General features: G+C 44.4%; 1 protein-coding gene across 4 annotated transcripts in view; it reads right to left on the reverse strand.

The window, feature by feature from the left end:
• Window positions 1-1,113: 1,113 nt before the first annotated feature.
• LOC148816646 (von Willebrand factor A domain-containing protein 5A-like) overlaps window positions 1,114-12,251 on the reverse strand; it is a 28,768-nt gene continuing 17,630 nt past the window's right edge. For 2 of the 4 annotated variants that reach the window (XM_088939941.1, XM_088939942.1), the window contains exons 17-23: window positions 12,125-12,148; window positions 11,334-11,351; window positions 9,807-9,830; window positions 9,237-9,302; window positions 7,754-7,890; window positions 2,285-2,411; window positions 1,114-1,754 (exon numbers count right to left, since the gene is read on the reverse strand). In XM_088939941.1, coding sequence (XP_088796067.1) covers window positions 1,675-1,754; window positions 2,285-2,411; window positions 7,754-7,890; window positions 9,237-9,302; window positions 9,807-9,830; window positions 11,334-11,351; window positions 12,125-12,148 — 476 coding nt within the window. In that variant the 3' untranslated portion in view covers window positions 1,114-1,674. Of the gene's footprint in view, window positions 1,755-2,284; window positions 2,412-7,753; window positions 7,891-9,236; window positions 9,303-9,806; window positions 9,921-11,333; window positions 11,352-12,124; window positions 12,149-12,251 lie in introns of all 4 variants that reach the window. The other 2 variants (XR_016094689.1, XR_016094690.1) reach the window with 2 other exon arrangements.

The raw sequence follows: 12,251 nt of genomic DNA on the forward strand, positions 1-12,251 counted from the left end.
ACCGCTTGGCCCCTCAGCCCCGGGCGTGGACAGGACGTCACCCTGCGGAGCCACACCAGCCCTACAGCCCGGCCCCTCGGCTCCCGGCTCGGCCCCTCAGCCCCGGGCGTGGACAGGACGTCACCCTGCGGAGCCACACCAGCCCTACAGCCTGGCCACTTGGCCCCTCAGTCACGGGCGAGGACAGGGCGTCACTCTGCGGAGCCACACCAGCCCTACAGCCCAGCCCCTCGGCTCCCGGCTCGGGCCCTCAGCCCCGGGCGTGGACAGGACGCCACCAGCACCAGAGCAGACACGATCCCTCTCTGGGAATTACTAGGAGCTCACGAGGGGAAAAAGATTCAAGTACCGGCTGCGGCGGCCATCCTCTCCGGGAAGTGCCCGACGGCTCGGGCAGTCTGCTCATCCCTGCTGACAGGCAGCATTTCTGCTCCTTCTTTCCCTGCCTCATGTGGAGTCCGAGCTGGAGCAGCTTCTCCTTTTTGGCTGTACAGCCCCAGGTGCGATCAGGAGAGCAGATGTGCCGTTTACCGTGAGTATCTGGCAGGGGTGCACCAGGACTGTCCCAGCACAAGGTACCCAGCTGGGAGCTGCCCTGCCCACTGGGACAGGTTTTTAATCTGGGAGGACCGCACGGCCCCTGACCCTACTTCTTTCACTTCCCACCCGTTTATTTGATTGACACTGGCAGTATATCCATTTGCACCCATTTATACAGCGGGGTAATTCAATGGAGGAATTTGAGGGAAGTGTCTTGCTCAATGGTACCGCAGCTGTGTCTCACCCAGGATTTGAACCCGCAACCTTCCCATTACTCAGATCCCGACCACTGTAGGAAAATACTAATATGATGGGTTTTCATGTTGCTCTGTGTGATCATATACACAGATTGGCAGCTAGACACATGTAATGTTATTGCTTTGCAGAATGCTCCTGTGTTAAAGCTCCAGTGCATGAAAGTTACACAGTTAGATCTGTATTTATTTTTTTAAAACGTTCTGGCGGTCCTCCCTGTCTGCACTCCAGCTCTGTCTCCGAAAAACCCGGACCGGAACTGCAAACCAGCAGCGGAAACACAGTCCTCTTTGAAGTATAAGAGAGCAGCAATAAGTATTTCCACAACCCCTCAAGCTTTATTGGATACAACGCCCGTCAAGGAGAGCCACTTGATCCGGACAGCATGGGGGTACATACTCTGAATATAATGCTACATAATATATTCCTATAGATCATATATTCACATCGCAGGTCATTTCCGAACCCAGGGGCGTTTATGTCTGCGAGATGGAAAGCCAGCGCAGCACGAAGCGAATCCTAACCAGGCCAGGTCTGTCAACAACCGCCCCGTTTCCCCCCCCCCAGCCCGGAGTGCAGCCCCCACCAGGGGAAATCCAGGAGGGGGACAGGCCTGTTTCTTCAATGAAGCACAAGAACTTCAAACACATGATGCTCCACCCCAGACACACACACACAGCAGAAAACACACCATCAAGCAGTGATGACAGTTTCGTACTGCCCTGCACACCCAGGGCAGTATTCTTCAGCCGTCTGCAGAGGAATCAGAGCATCTCCATTCTGCTCCCCTGAGAGGTTAAAGCAGGCACAGAGAGGGGGGCGGGGGGGTGTTTCACAACACCCTCTGGATGGGGGAGGGAGAGTTTCCAGGGTCGCCGCTCACATCCCCAGGGTCTGAGGATCCACCTGGCAGCCCAGCAGGGTGGCCCCAGCCTGAACACACTGAGCCAAGTCGAGTCCTGAAACACAAGGAGCAAGACAGAGGCAACGGTACTGCGTGCAGCCCATCGGCTGGAGGAACATCACAGCGAGCCATGAAGACCAGGTGAAGAACTGAAGTATAATGCTAAACTCAGAAATAAGAGGAGCTAAAAACTGTTTTTAGGTGGATGGGATTTCATAAAGCTAATAAAACGATCATTTCATGCTTTACACGTTAGTAAAAACATGTCTTGCATTTAAAACTAAGAACAGAAAGTACCAAAAATAAGCAGGAATATACAGTATGGGGCACTCTTCATAGCAAAGCCAAATTAAGATTTCTACACAACAAAGTTTCTAAAATAAAATGTAAAAAAGTAACTGTACAAGCAGTTAAATCTGCACTGAAGGGCCTGAACTATAAGACTACAGCAGGAAGTGTTAGAGAAGGGACATCCTTGTCAACCAGCTCAGAGCTGCTGACTTCTCCTAATGACGGTGTCCCAGAGTGCTGGGCCAGGCTCTCCGCCAGCGCTCGGGGCCGGAGGACCAGCTGTCCGGGAACTACCTGGCTGGGCTTTGATCCAGGACACAGCTTTCAGGGCCACGAACTGCCACTCGTCCCTGGAGTCCAGTTTGAAGCCGTGCAGCCAGAGCAGAGCCAGCAGAGTGGCCCACGCAGTCTTGTCCAGGCCCTGGAGAGGAAGCGCACAGAGCAGGGTCATTACCAAGCAGGAAGAAACGAGCTGAAAAAGGCTTGCGTTCGACTCTAGGTGCTCCAAAGCACTAATCACACGCTGTCTAGCGGCTGATCCGGACACCAGAAGGATCGGAGTGATGGTCGCTCGACTCGCTCCAGCAATCACGGGGTTGAGCGTTAGAAGAGTTTAAGGTGCATCATGTCAGTCGACGTCACTCAATTGGCGTTTAGCCCTCTTGTTGCACGTTTCGGAGTGAAAGTGCCTACGAACGCCAAAAATGACAGAACATGACTATCTGTCATTCTAGAACTACAGATGCAGCCATTCAAAATGCGTGAGGTATTTCGCGGCATACCCCGGTGGGCGTGTCACAGTATCACGCGGTATGACGCAGTTAACGTGGTGTCACGTGGTTAACTATCCGGCGTCGCCTTGTAAAACCGCCAGGGGGAGCTTAACCTCTCATGTACAGCATTTGAGCCTTTAATTTTGAACTGTGTATTACAGCATGTTAATCATCAGTCATTAAAATGTTGGTATATTTTATGAAAGCAAGATTGCTCAGTTGGACAAAAGTACACAGCCTACCTTTATCATAAATATTTATGCATCAAAGCCTTTACTGAAGATATTACTAATAGTATTAATAATGGATGACTTTAGACAAGCTGTATACTCAAAGTATAATTTCTTTAGCACATTTGTACAAGCACTTGGAATCTGTCCAAGCCATACTTTGTCAGGCATTTTGTTTTACTTCAACAGGCATAAAAACTTCCTTGCTTTTAACAGGGCGTTTCATAATTTCTAACTACGAAAATGATTTAAAATGCGACACTTATCATTCAACTAGAGCTTAAAATATCACAAGGATCCTCAAGAGCACAGCAAAGAGTGTATTAAAAGACACTTGTATTTATCAACGCTTTCTTTTCCGTATACCAGATTTTATGGAACCACTTCAGAGGGGTGTCAGCCAGTCAGATTCCAGGATTCGGCACTTTAAAGGAAAAATACACACCGGTATTCCATTTCTCCCTAACGATTTTAAGCATCGAAGTATTTAACTAGCATGTGAAATAGCGTGTGAAAAAGTGGTAGTTTTAAGCTTTTCTGCTAATATAATATGGAATCGATATTGATTTAAATCGTGTTCTGATTTAAATCGCAAACGCGTGTTTAATTATATGTGTTTTTTAATCATAATCAGGCTAATGCAACATAAATTGATACAGTATCTTTGTCTTCTAAGCATCTTAATAAACTTTCAGCATAGCTTTCTACCCGTCAAGATTTATATTTCTTGGGATTTTGGGATCAAACGTGGAAGGATTAGATTATAATCGTTTTTATTTGTCAAATACGTGATTGTATTTCTGAATGTTATGTGACACCTACAGTAGTTCACTGCTTTAAATACATCGAATTAAGAAAGTTATGTGTAGCACTTTAGATCTTTTTTCTGAACCAGGGAAAATCTGATCATGTTTCTCTATAACAATAATAAAAAAAACTTTATTTTACATATCGCCTTTAAAAGTGGCATCTCAAAGCAATACAGTAGATCGAAAAACAGTTAAAAGGGACCAGATTAAATACCAGACAATCGCAAACGCATTTTCAATAAAATTATTTTATTCATTCAGCAGTTTGTGAGAGGAACATCCAGCAGGGAGAGACACACACACCGGTTTTCATTGACAAAATTGTTTTTTTTTCAATTCCTTTTGTCTAACAGGAATGTTTTGTTTGTGGACAAACTGTTAGACAAGAGGAAAAGACCGCCTCCTCCTACGAAGCATTAATCGCGTATCTAAGGAAAATTGCAGTATACCTTTGTTCATGCACATCATTATACAGTACAGTATCTCAATTTGTATTTCGATAAAAAAAATCGTTTGCCCAGCCACTACTGTTGTTATTGTTTTTATCCTGTAAAGCGTTTTCTTTTTCTGCGTTTTCCATTTCCTTTTTCTGATCACTCGCTTTCTGGATACACATCTCACCTGTCCTGTTCTTTGTTTTCCTGGTTTGCTGATTATGCCTGCTGCGGTCCACTCCTACCCTCACACCTAAAGAATACTATTTTAAATTTCTTGGCGCAGTTCATTAACCCTTGTATGTGCTGTCCGCGCCCAAAATGCAATTAAAAAAAAGTAAAAAACCGCGCTCAAAATGCAATTTAGAGCTTAATAAGATACACTCCACAGGCAAAATTAAAGACAAAATTAAAGACGATTAAAATCTGTAATCTTTCCACTTGTACTGTGAGTCATCGGACAGTTTCTGCTTTGTGTAAGGATGGTGAGAAAGCTGTGTTCAATGTATTTAAGGGACTCAGAAGTAAAAGAAGATGCTTCATATTGCGTGACTAATTTTAAAAACCAAGTTATAAATGCAGACGCTCCCTCGGTGCCGCGCCGGGTGTAAATATCAAAGTATACATTCCCAACAAGAATTGTACCCATCTGTCAAACAAATAAAACACCTTGAATTGAATTGAGGGAGAGATGGGGGTAGTGGGACAGAGATACTGTAGACAGACTCAAGGCAAATAAGATACTTATGGGTACGCAGGCATTCACGACAGCAACATACGAAACGTTTGCACGTACTGTATAGTTAAGTTATTACTTGGTTTTCAAAGTGCAACGAAATACAATATTGTTGTTGCTGCTGTTCTGGTTGTTTTTATCCCGTAAAGCGTTTTGAGAAGCCACCTTTAAAGGCGATATATACTGTAAAACCACTGATTCTTATGGAATGTGCTCCGCAGGAGATTCAAATTTTTATTTATTTATTTTTTAATCGCGTATCTTAGGAAATCTCAGTATAACTTTGTTCATGAACAGTGGCATGTTACATTATCATTCGTTTTTTTAACAAGGCTCGCCAGCTAATGTGAATCGAAACCTGTCTTGCTAGCTTTTAAAGTCGTGCATGTGTAAACTGTACTAGAGGGCATGCAAGTTACTCTGCCCCTTTCAGCGGCAGGGAGTCCCTCTGCTGCAACACACAGCAGACAGAACGGGAGACTATTGCCTTTCATATCTGACACCAGTGAAGTAAAAGGGGTGTCTAAAGGGGTGATTTTAGACCACATTTTAGTTACTTTATTTTGGTTACTTTTAACATTTCTGTAATTTACAGTAGATGTCACAATAGAAGCCCGAAGCCTATTATACTCAGTCTAGCCTTGGATCCTCTGAGTCCCTTGACTCAGTTATTGCATATTAATTTCTTGAGATACGCGATTCCATATTATATTCCCTTTTAATCAAATTCTAAAAGTATGCTTGTTGACTCCGGTATCGCGTTACTTAAAGACTTCGATGCTTAAAATGTTTAGGGAGAAATGGAATACTGGTGTGTATGTTTTCTTTAAAGTACCGAGACCAGCCATATACTGAACGTTTAAGTTCCAAAATTAATATCGTTTATGGACTTCACACGCGTTGCAGTATGCTCCTATTCTTTTTATGCTCAGGCACTAAAATCTCCCTTCTGCTTTGTGTAAGGATGGTATCAAGAGCAATCTTAAGTGGTGAGAAAGCTGTGTTCAATGTATTTAAGGGACTCAAAAGTAAAAGAAGATGCTTCATATTGCTTGACTAATTTTAAAAACCAAGTTATAAATGCAGACGCTCCCTCGGTGCGCTGCTCTGGTGCGCCGGCTGTTACACAGTGCCTGTCTGCCGTAAGCGTTACAATATACATACCCAACACTGCTTGTACCCATCTGTCATGCAAATAAAACACCTTGAATTGAATTGAATTGAGGGGAGAGGGGGGGAATACTAAAGCCAATACTGGCTCAATACCCTCAATGGGCTTTGACGTGCTAATGCGTTGGTTTAACAGTCCGGGTGTGGCAGGCTTCCAATGTCAACTCGACTCGATTGGAAGACAATGAACGTATTTTAGCCCTAAATGAATTAATAGCAAACATGGTTTACATAAAATACATTTTTCCAAGAAAGTTTATAATAATACGATCTATAGTTGAAATCTGAGCCTACTTTAAAAATAAAGGAAAAGCATTTTCAGAGAGTAATCATGCTGTGTATATGTAGAAAAAGCGATTAGGTTTACGAGCAATCTAATTACCTATTCGCTTAAAACGCTATTAAAAATTTACTCTGTTGCACACACACACACAATAGAAGCAGGCACCGCTGTCAGAAGGGAAGATATGTTCAAAATATCGCAAATATCGATCATGTTGCGATATTTTGAAATATAAAAGTCAATTGATTGTCCATAATATCGCTATTCTATTTTTTCGAAGAAATGTTTGTTAAAAGAAAAGACCAGCACCAGCTGGATTCGAAAACACAACCTGTCAGCTGGTAGTCACGTCTACAAGACAGCTCACATGAACAGGCAGGCGAAACAGCCCTACACAGCCCTGTCGCAGCACACGAATACCATTATTAAATTCTTTAGATACGCGATTCCATATTATATTCCCTTTTAATCAAATTCTAAAAGTATGCTTGTTGACTCCGGTATCGCGTTAGTTAAAGACTTCGAAGCTTAAAATGTTTAGGGAGAAATGGAATACTGGTGTGTATTTTTTTCTTTAAAGTACCAAGACCAGCTATACACTGTATGTTTATGTTCCAAAATTAATATCGTTTATGACCTTCACACGCGTTACAGTATGCTCCTATTCTTTTTATGCTCAGCTACTAAGATTTCCCTTCAGTGGTAAAATTCAATACCTACAACGGGCACAGCAAAGACGTTTACTGTCTTTCTACGACAGACCAACGGACCACGAGTGCCCCTGTCGGTCAACCAATCACGTACTGCGGTGCCCCGCGTCATCTTGCGTCATACTGAGCGACGTCACCTGCGGTACGTGTCTGTAACGCGCACTTTGAATGGCTGCATCTGTAGGCTCATGTTGGGCCAGTAACAGAGAGAACGGAAAAAAGGTAACCAATGAGCCTACATTAATCAATTATACCTAATATTACTACATTACTTACTATACTGGGTAGTAAGCAAGATATAAGACCACTTTGTTGGCCATATACAATTTCTTGCATTAAGAATTTGCCTTTTTGCAGACCCCAGCTTGCTCTCCATGGGACACACAGACGGGGAGAGAGAAGCTTGGGGTCAGAGCGCAGCATCAGCCATATATACGGCGCCCCTGGAGCAGCTGGGGTTAAGGGCCTCGCTCAGGGGCCCAACGGAGTAGGATTCCTCTGCCGGCTATGGGATACGAACCGGCAACCTCCCAGCCGCTGTGGTTAATGGAGATTAGGATCCCAATATCGCAGCCAGTGGAGCCTGACGCACATGACAGAAATAAAAGAACTGGCCACCTTTCCAGGCATCTTGCTGGCCACCTCCTTCTTCTTCTTCCCCAAAACCGCCAACAGAGCCTCGTCCAGATCCCAGGAGCCGTTCGCCTTCTGAAGGGAGATGAGCTTCAGCAGGGGGTCCTCCTGCGGCTCGGGGGCTGAGGAGAGACGAGCAACAAGCGCGTGAGACCCTCTCTACACCCCCCAACACACTTCACTGCCGGCACAACTGGGCCTTCCCCCAGTCACAGCCAATATCACATCAGCATTATTAATACACGGCAGTTTCTCCCAGTTAAAATACAACAGCATACGTCTGGTGCAGTTTAAAGAGTTTTTTTTAAAATCAGTGTTCCTTAATTTAACAGCATGGGCACAGGCTTACAGATAAAGTGATTCACCAACTTAGGCGTGTGGAAAATCCTTCCACATACCTGTGGAAGATAACTGTAGATGGAGCCTATTGCCATTTTGTTGAGAACAATCTTGGTAACCTACAGTTTCACCCTAATGTTCCGCCAGTGCCTACCCTAAAACAAGCACAACATATATTGTCATTGAGCGCATTCAGAGATAATGAGAGAGATGGCTTTAAAGCTTTAGTTCTGAGTGTGTCTTTTTTTCTACGAGTCTCAGTACAATTGTTCTTACAGGTTATCCTAAATCACCTGTTATTTATTTAATTTATTAGAACACTTGTGTAAACAATTGATCCTTGAGGGCTGAAGGATATTCTGATCTCCAAATGACTTAATTGAAAACTCCTCCTGTTATAATGATTTCTCACACTTCTAGAGCGCTTTTCTGGACACTCCACTCAGAGCTCTTTACAGGTCATGGGGATCCCCCTCCACCCCCACCAGTGTGCAGCCCCACCTGGATGATGCTCCAGTCCTCTCCCCACACACCAGCTCTCAGTGGGGAGGAGAGCAGAGTGATGAAGCCAGTTCAGAGATGGGGATTATTAGGAGGCCATGACTGGTAAAGGCCAGGAGGAAATTTGGCCAGGACGCCGGGGTAACACCCCTACTCTTCGAGAAACACCCTGGGATTTTTAATGACCACAGAGAGTCAGGACCTCGGTTTTACGTCTCATCCGAGGGACGGCGCCTGTTTACAGTGCAGTGTCCCCCTCACTATACTGGGGCATCAGGACCCACAAAGACTGCAGGGTGAGCGCCCCCTGCTGGCCCCACTAACACCTCTTCCAGCAGCAGCCTCCGCTTTCCCAGGAGTCTCCCATCCAGGTACTGGCCAGGCTCACACCTGCTGAGCTCCAGTGGGGCTGCCAGCCGGGAGCTGCAGGGTGATACAGCTGAACTGGCTGGGGAGTCCGGATTACCTGTAAAGCGCTTTGGGTGGAGTGTCCAGAAAAGCGCTACATAAGTGTAAGCAATTTATTACACAGGATTTCAAGAAAGTGTTTAAAATGAAGAAAAATACAATGGATTCATCAGCTGCCTAGGTGATTGTTTGGAACCTGTGGAGCAAAATGAGAACTTACCTGGTGGGGTGCCACGCTGCCTAGATTTTGAATGAAAGATATTAAATGATGACCTGCCAGACCTCTCTGAAACAGAGCAAAAGACGCACTTTTTATAAGCCATTTCTTCCTGCAGGACTAATCTGGCAAAGCGCATAACTGTTAAAACCCCACAGTGCTGGCCGTGTGCTGACTAGACAGAGGTAAACCAACAGGCTCTTCAGTGATCTTAACACCAGCTCAACGGACTCAAAGAAAATCACCCAGCCATCAACATCGCACTGGTTGGGAGCGACCGAGGTAGGACTTCTCTGCAGGACCCCTTGTCAAGAAGACCCCTAATTTAATACGCCCTCTGGTCTAGAATTAACAGATCCAAATCCTGAATAAACACCCCCCCCCCCCCAGCCGCAGATCCAGGCTGGATGTGGAGTCAGCATGGATGTAGTACATCATTTCAGAGGATTACACTTTGCAATTTCTTCATTCATTCACATTCAACTCCCAAGAGTTCAGCTACATCGGAAACGGGAAACGATGTGTGCATTGTGGACAGAACATGAAGGAAACAACAATAAAGTGGTACTGTACCTGCATGTTCAGAGCGCAGAACCCCTGTAGACCAACAGGACAAGACAGCATTACAAGTGGAGTTTCCCCTGGTGTCCCAGTCAGTCCCTCAGTTAAAGCTGTGGAACAAGCTCGCTGCACAGGAAAGTCACACTGACACACGCAGGGCTCTACCAGAACCATGAATCAGAACCAGTACCGGGTACTGCGGGCCTCTGATCCCCCTCCCCCCGCCCCACAGGACAGCATACAGACACGCCCAGTGGAGAAAAAAGCAATTAATCATTCCTGTGGATGATTAAATCCCGTTAATTAACTAGTTAAACATTAAAGTCCTGTGTTACAGATGGTATATACAGAGCTTCAAAGGAAATATTTTTTAGAAAAATACAGGATGCTTATTCTGGACATCGATCAAATGTTTTTTATGTTACTGGGATCACACAGGAAAGTCACACTGACACACACAGGGCACAGGGCTCTACCAGAACCAGGACTGGGGCCGGAGAGCCCTCCTTGACAGAAAAGCACACAGAGACACTGTACATCTATTTCATGTAAGAGGAAGCTCATCCGTGAGAACGATCTCCTGTTTGGTCTGGGGTGGACTTGCGCAGGGCCACATGCAGATTCCCCCCAGCGTCAGTGGAAGAGCCTCTACACCCATCTGGCCCAGCTAAGGAGCACAGTGAGCTCCTGGACTCCAGGTACAACAGGCCAGCATGTGACTTTCATCTCAATGAGGGGAAAGCAGTGTAATGCAGGGTTCTTGACTCATTTCACGCAACTGTAAAACAGATCTGTATATACAACTCTCAAAGACTGCTGCACGTCATGCTAACATTTGTTTAAAAAAAGAAATCAAAACAAAAGTAAAGCACTTCATCGGGCGCGGGGGTAGATAAAACAAGCTAAATTCCTGTATTACAGGAGCTTCATCACTGAAAACATTTGGATAGAACATACGCCTATTTTAAATGCTTTTCACATTATCTGGATCATTCAGGACCGATCATGATTCACAGAGACATGACCTTCTTTATCACTCAATCGGCTCATTAGCGAGAGTTGCTTGAGAACAGTGGATGAGGCGGTTTAACTTGTTGAATGTCAAGCCTGATGAAAATCAGGAAAGAAAAGGAGTTTTTTTTTTGTCACTTGTAATGACACACCTATTGTGTCATTCACACCTGGGTGAAAAACACATTTACTGCATTTCAAATACAAAACAGAATAAAGAAAATTCTAATAAGAAAATAACTGCAGTAGCATATTAGAATGTATTAGGGAAGTACTGGCGTGTATTCACAACTACTGGACTTCAAATATGTTTTTTTAGAAGTATCTGTGATCATTTTAGTCATAGCCTGGAGTCCTGCTATTTACTTGTAAAAAACATCATTACACCTACTGTAACTTTAGAATGAAGCTCTTTATTTAATCTACACTTCATCCACATCTCCCAGAGTCTTGCTAAATCAAAAACATAAAATGGTGTGTACATTGCGGACAGAACACTGACAAATAAACCATAAAAAGGTACTGTACCTTTTGAAAAATGGTGATCTGCAGAAAAACAAGAAGACAAGACATTACGACTGGAATTTCACCTGGTGTTTCTGCCATTCCCTTAGTTAAAGCTCTGGCTAGAAGCTTTCACATAATCATTCATGACTGCTCGTGATCCAGACAAATGACATGTTATCCCTCGTTACTAGGAGTTGCTTGGGAACAGGTGATGAGGCGATTTAACCTGCTGAATGTCAAGTCTGGTGGAAAAATCAGGAAAGAAAATGAACCTTTGATGCCCACCTTTGGTCCACCCACACCTGGCTCAATACATATTTAACATATTTCAACCAAAAATGCACAAAAAAACACTATTAAGGAAATGTTACTGCAGTTGAATACTGGAATGTATTTTGAAATACTTTGAGAAAGCACTGGTATGGATTTACAGCTACTTCAAATATGTCAAATATGCAAGGGTTTGTAATCATTTCATTAGCAGCCTGGAGTCCTGCTTTTTACTCGTCTCACCATTTCACCCAGTTCAGGGCTGTGGCTGAGCTGGAGCCTATCCCAGCATACAACAGGCACAAGTTGGGGTACACCCTGGACGGGACACCAGTCCACCGCAGGAAACCCACACTCACACCAGGGCCAATTTACCCAGAAGCCAATTAAACTAAAAAGTGAAAGACACTCATATACTGTACCTAAGTTAAGAATGACGTTCCTTTTGCTGAACTCCAAAAGATAAGCATGCAAAATCAGAAACGTTAAATGACGTGTGAAATGCGGACAGGACATAAAAAAAAATAAATAAAAAAAGGTACCTGAAGAATCGATAATTTGAGCACCTGCAAAACAATAAGACAGCATTACAAGTGGAGTTTCCCCTGGTGTCCCAGTCAGTCCCTCAGTTAAAGCTCTGGAACAAGCTCGCTGCACAGGAAAGTCACA

This window comes from Atractosteus spatula, chromosome 22 (genome assembly GCF_055471065.1).
Source record: "Atractosteus spatula isolate fAtrSpa1 chromosome 22, fAtrSpa1.hap1, whole genome shotgun sequence".
Classification (NCBI taxonomy): Eukaryota; Metazoa; Chordata; class Actinopteri; order Semionotiformes; family Lepisosteidae; genus Atractosteus; species Atractosteus spatula.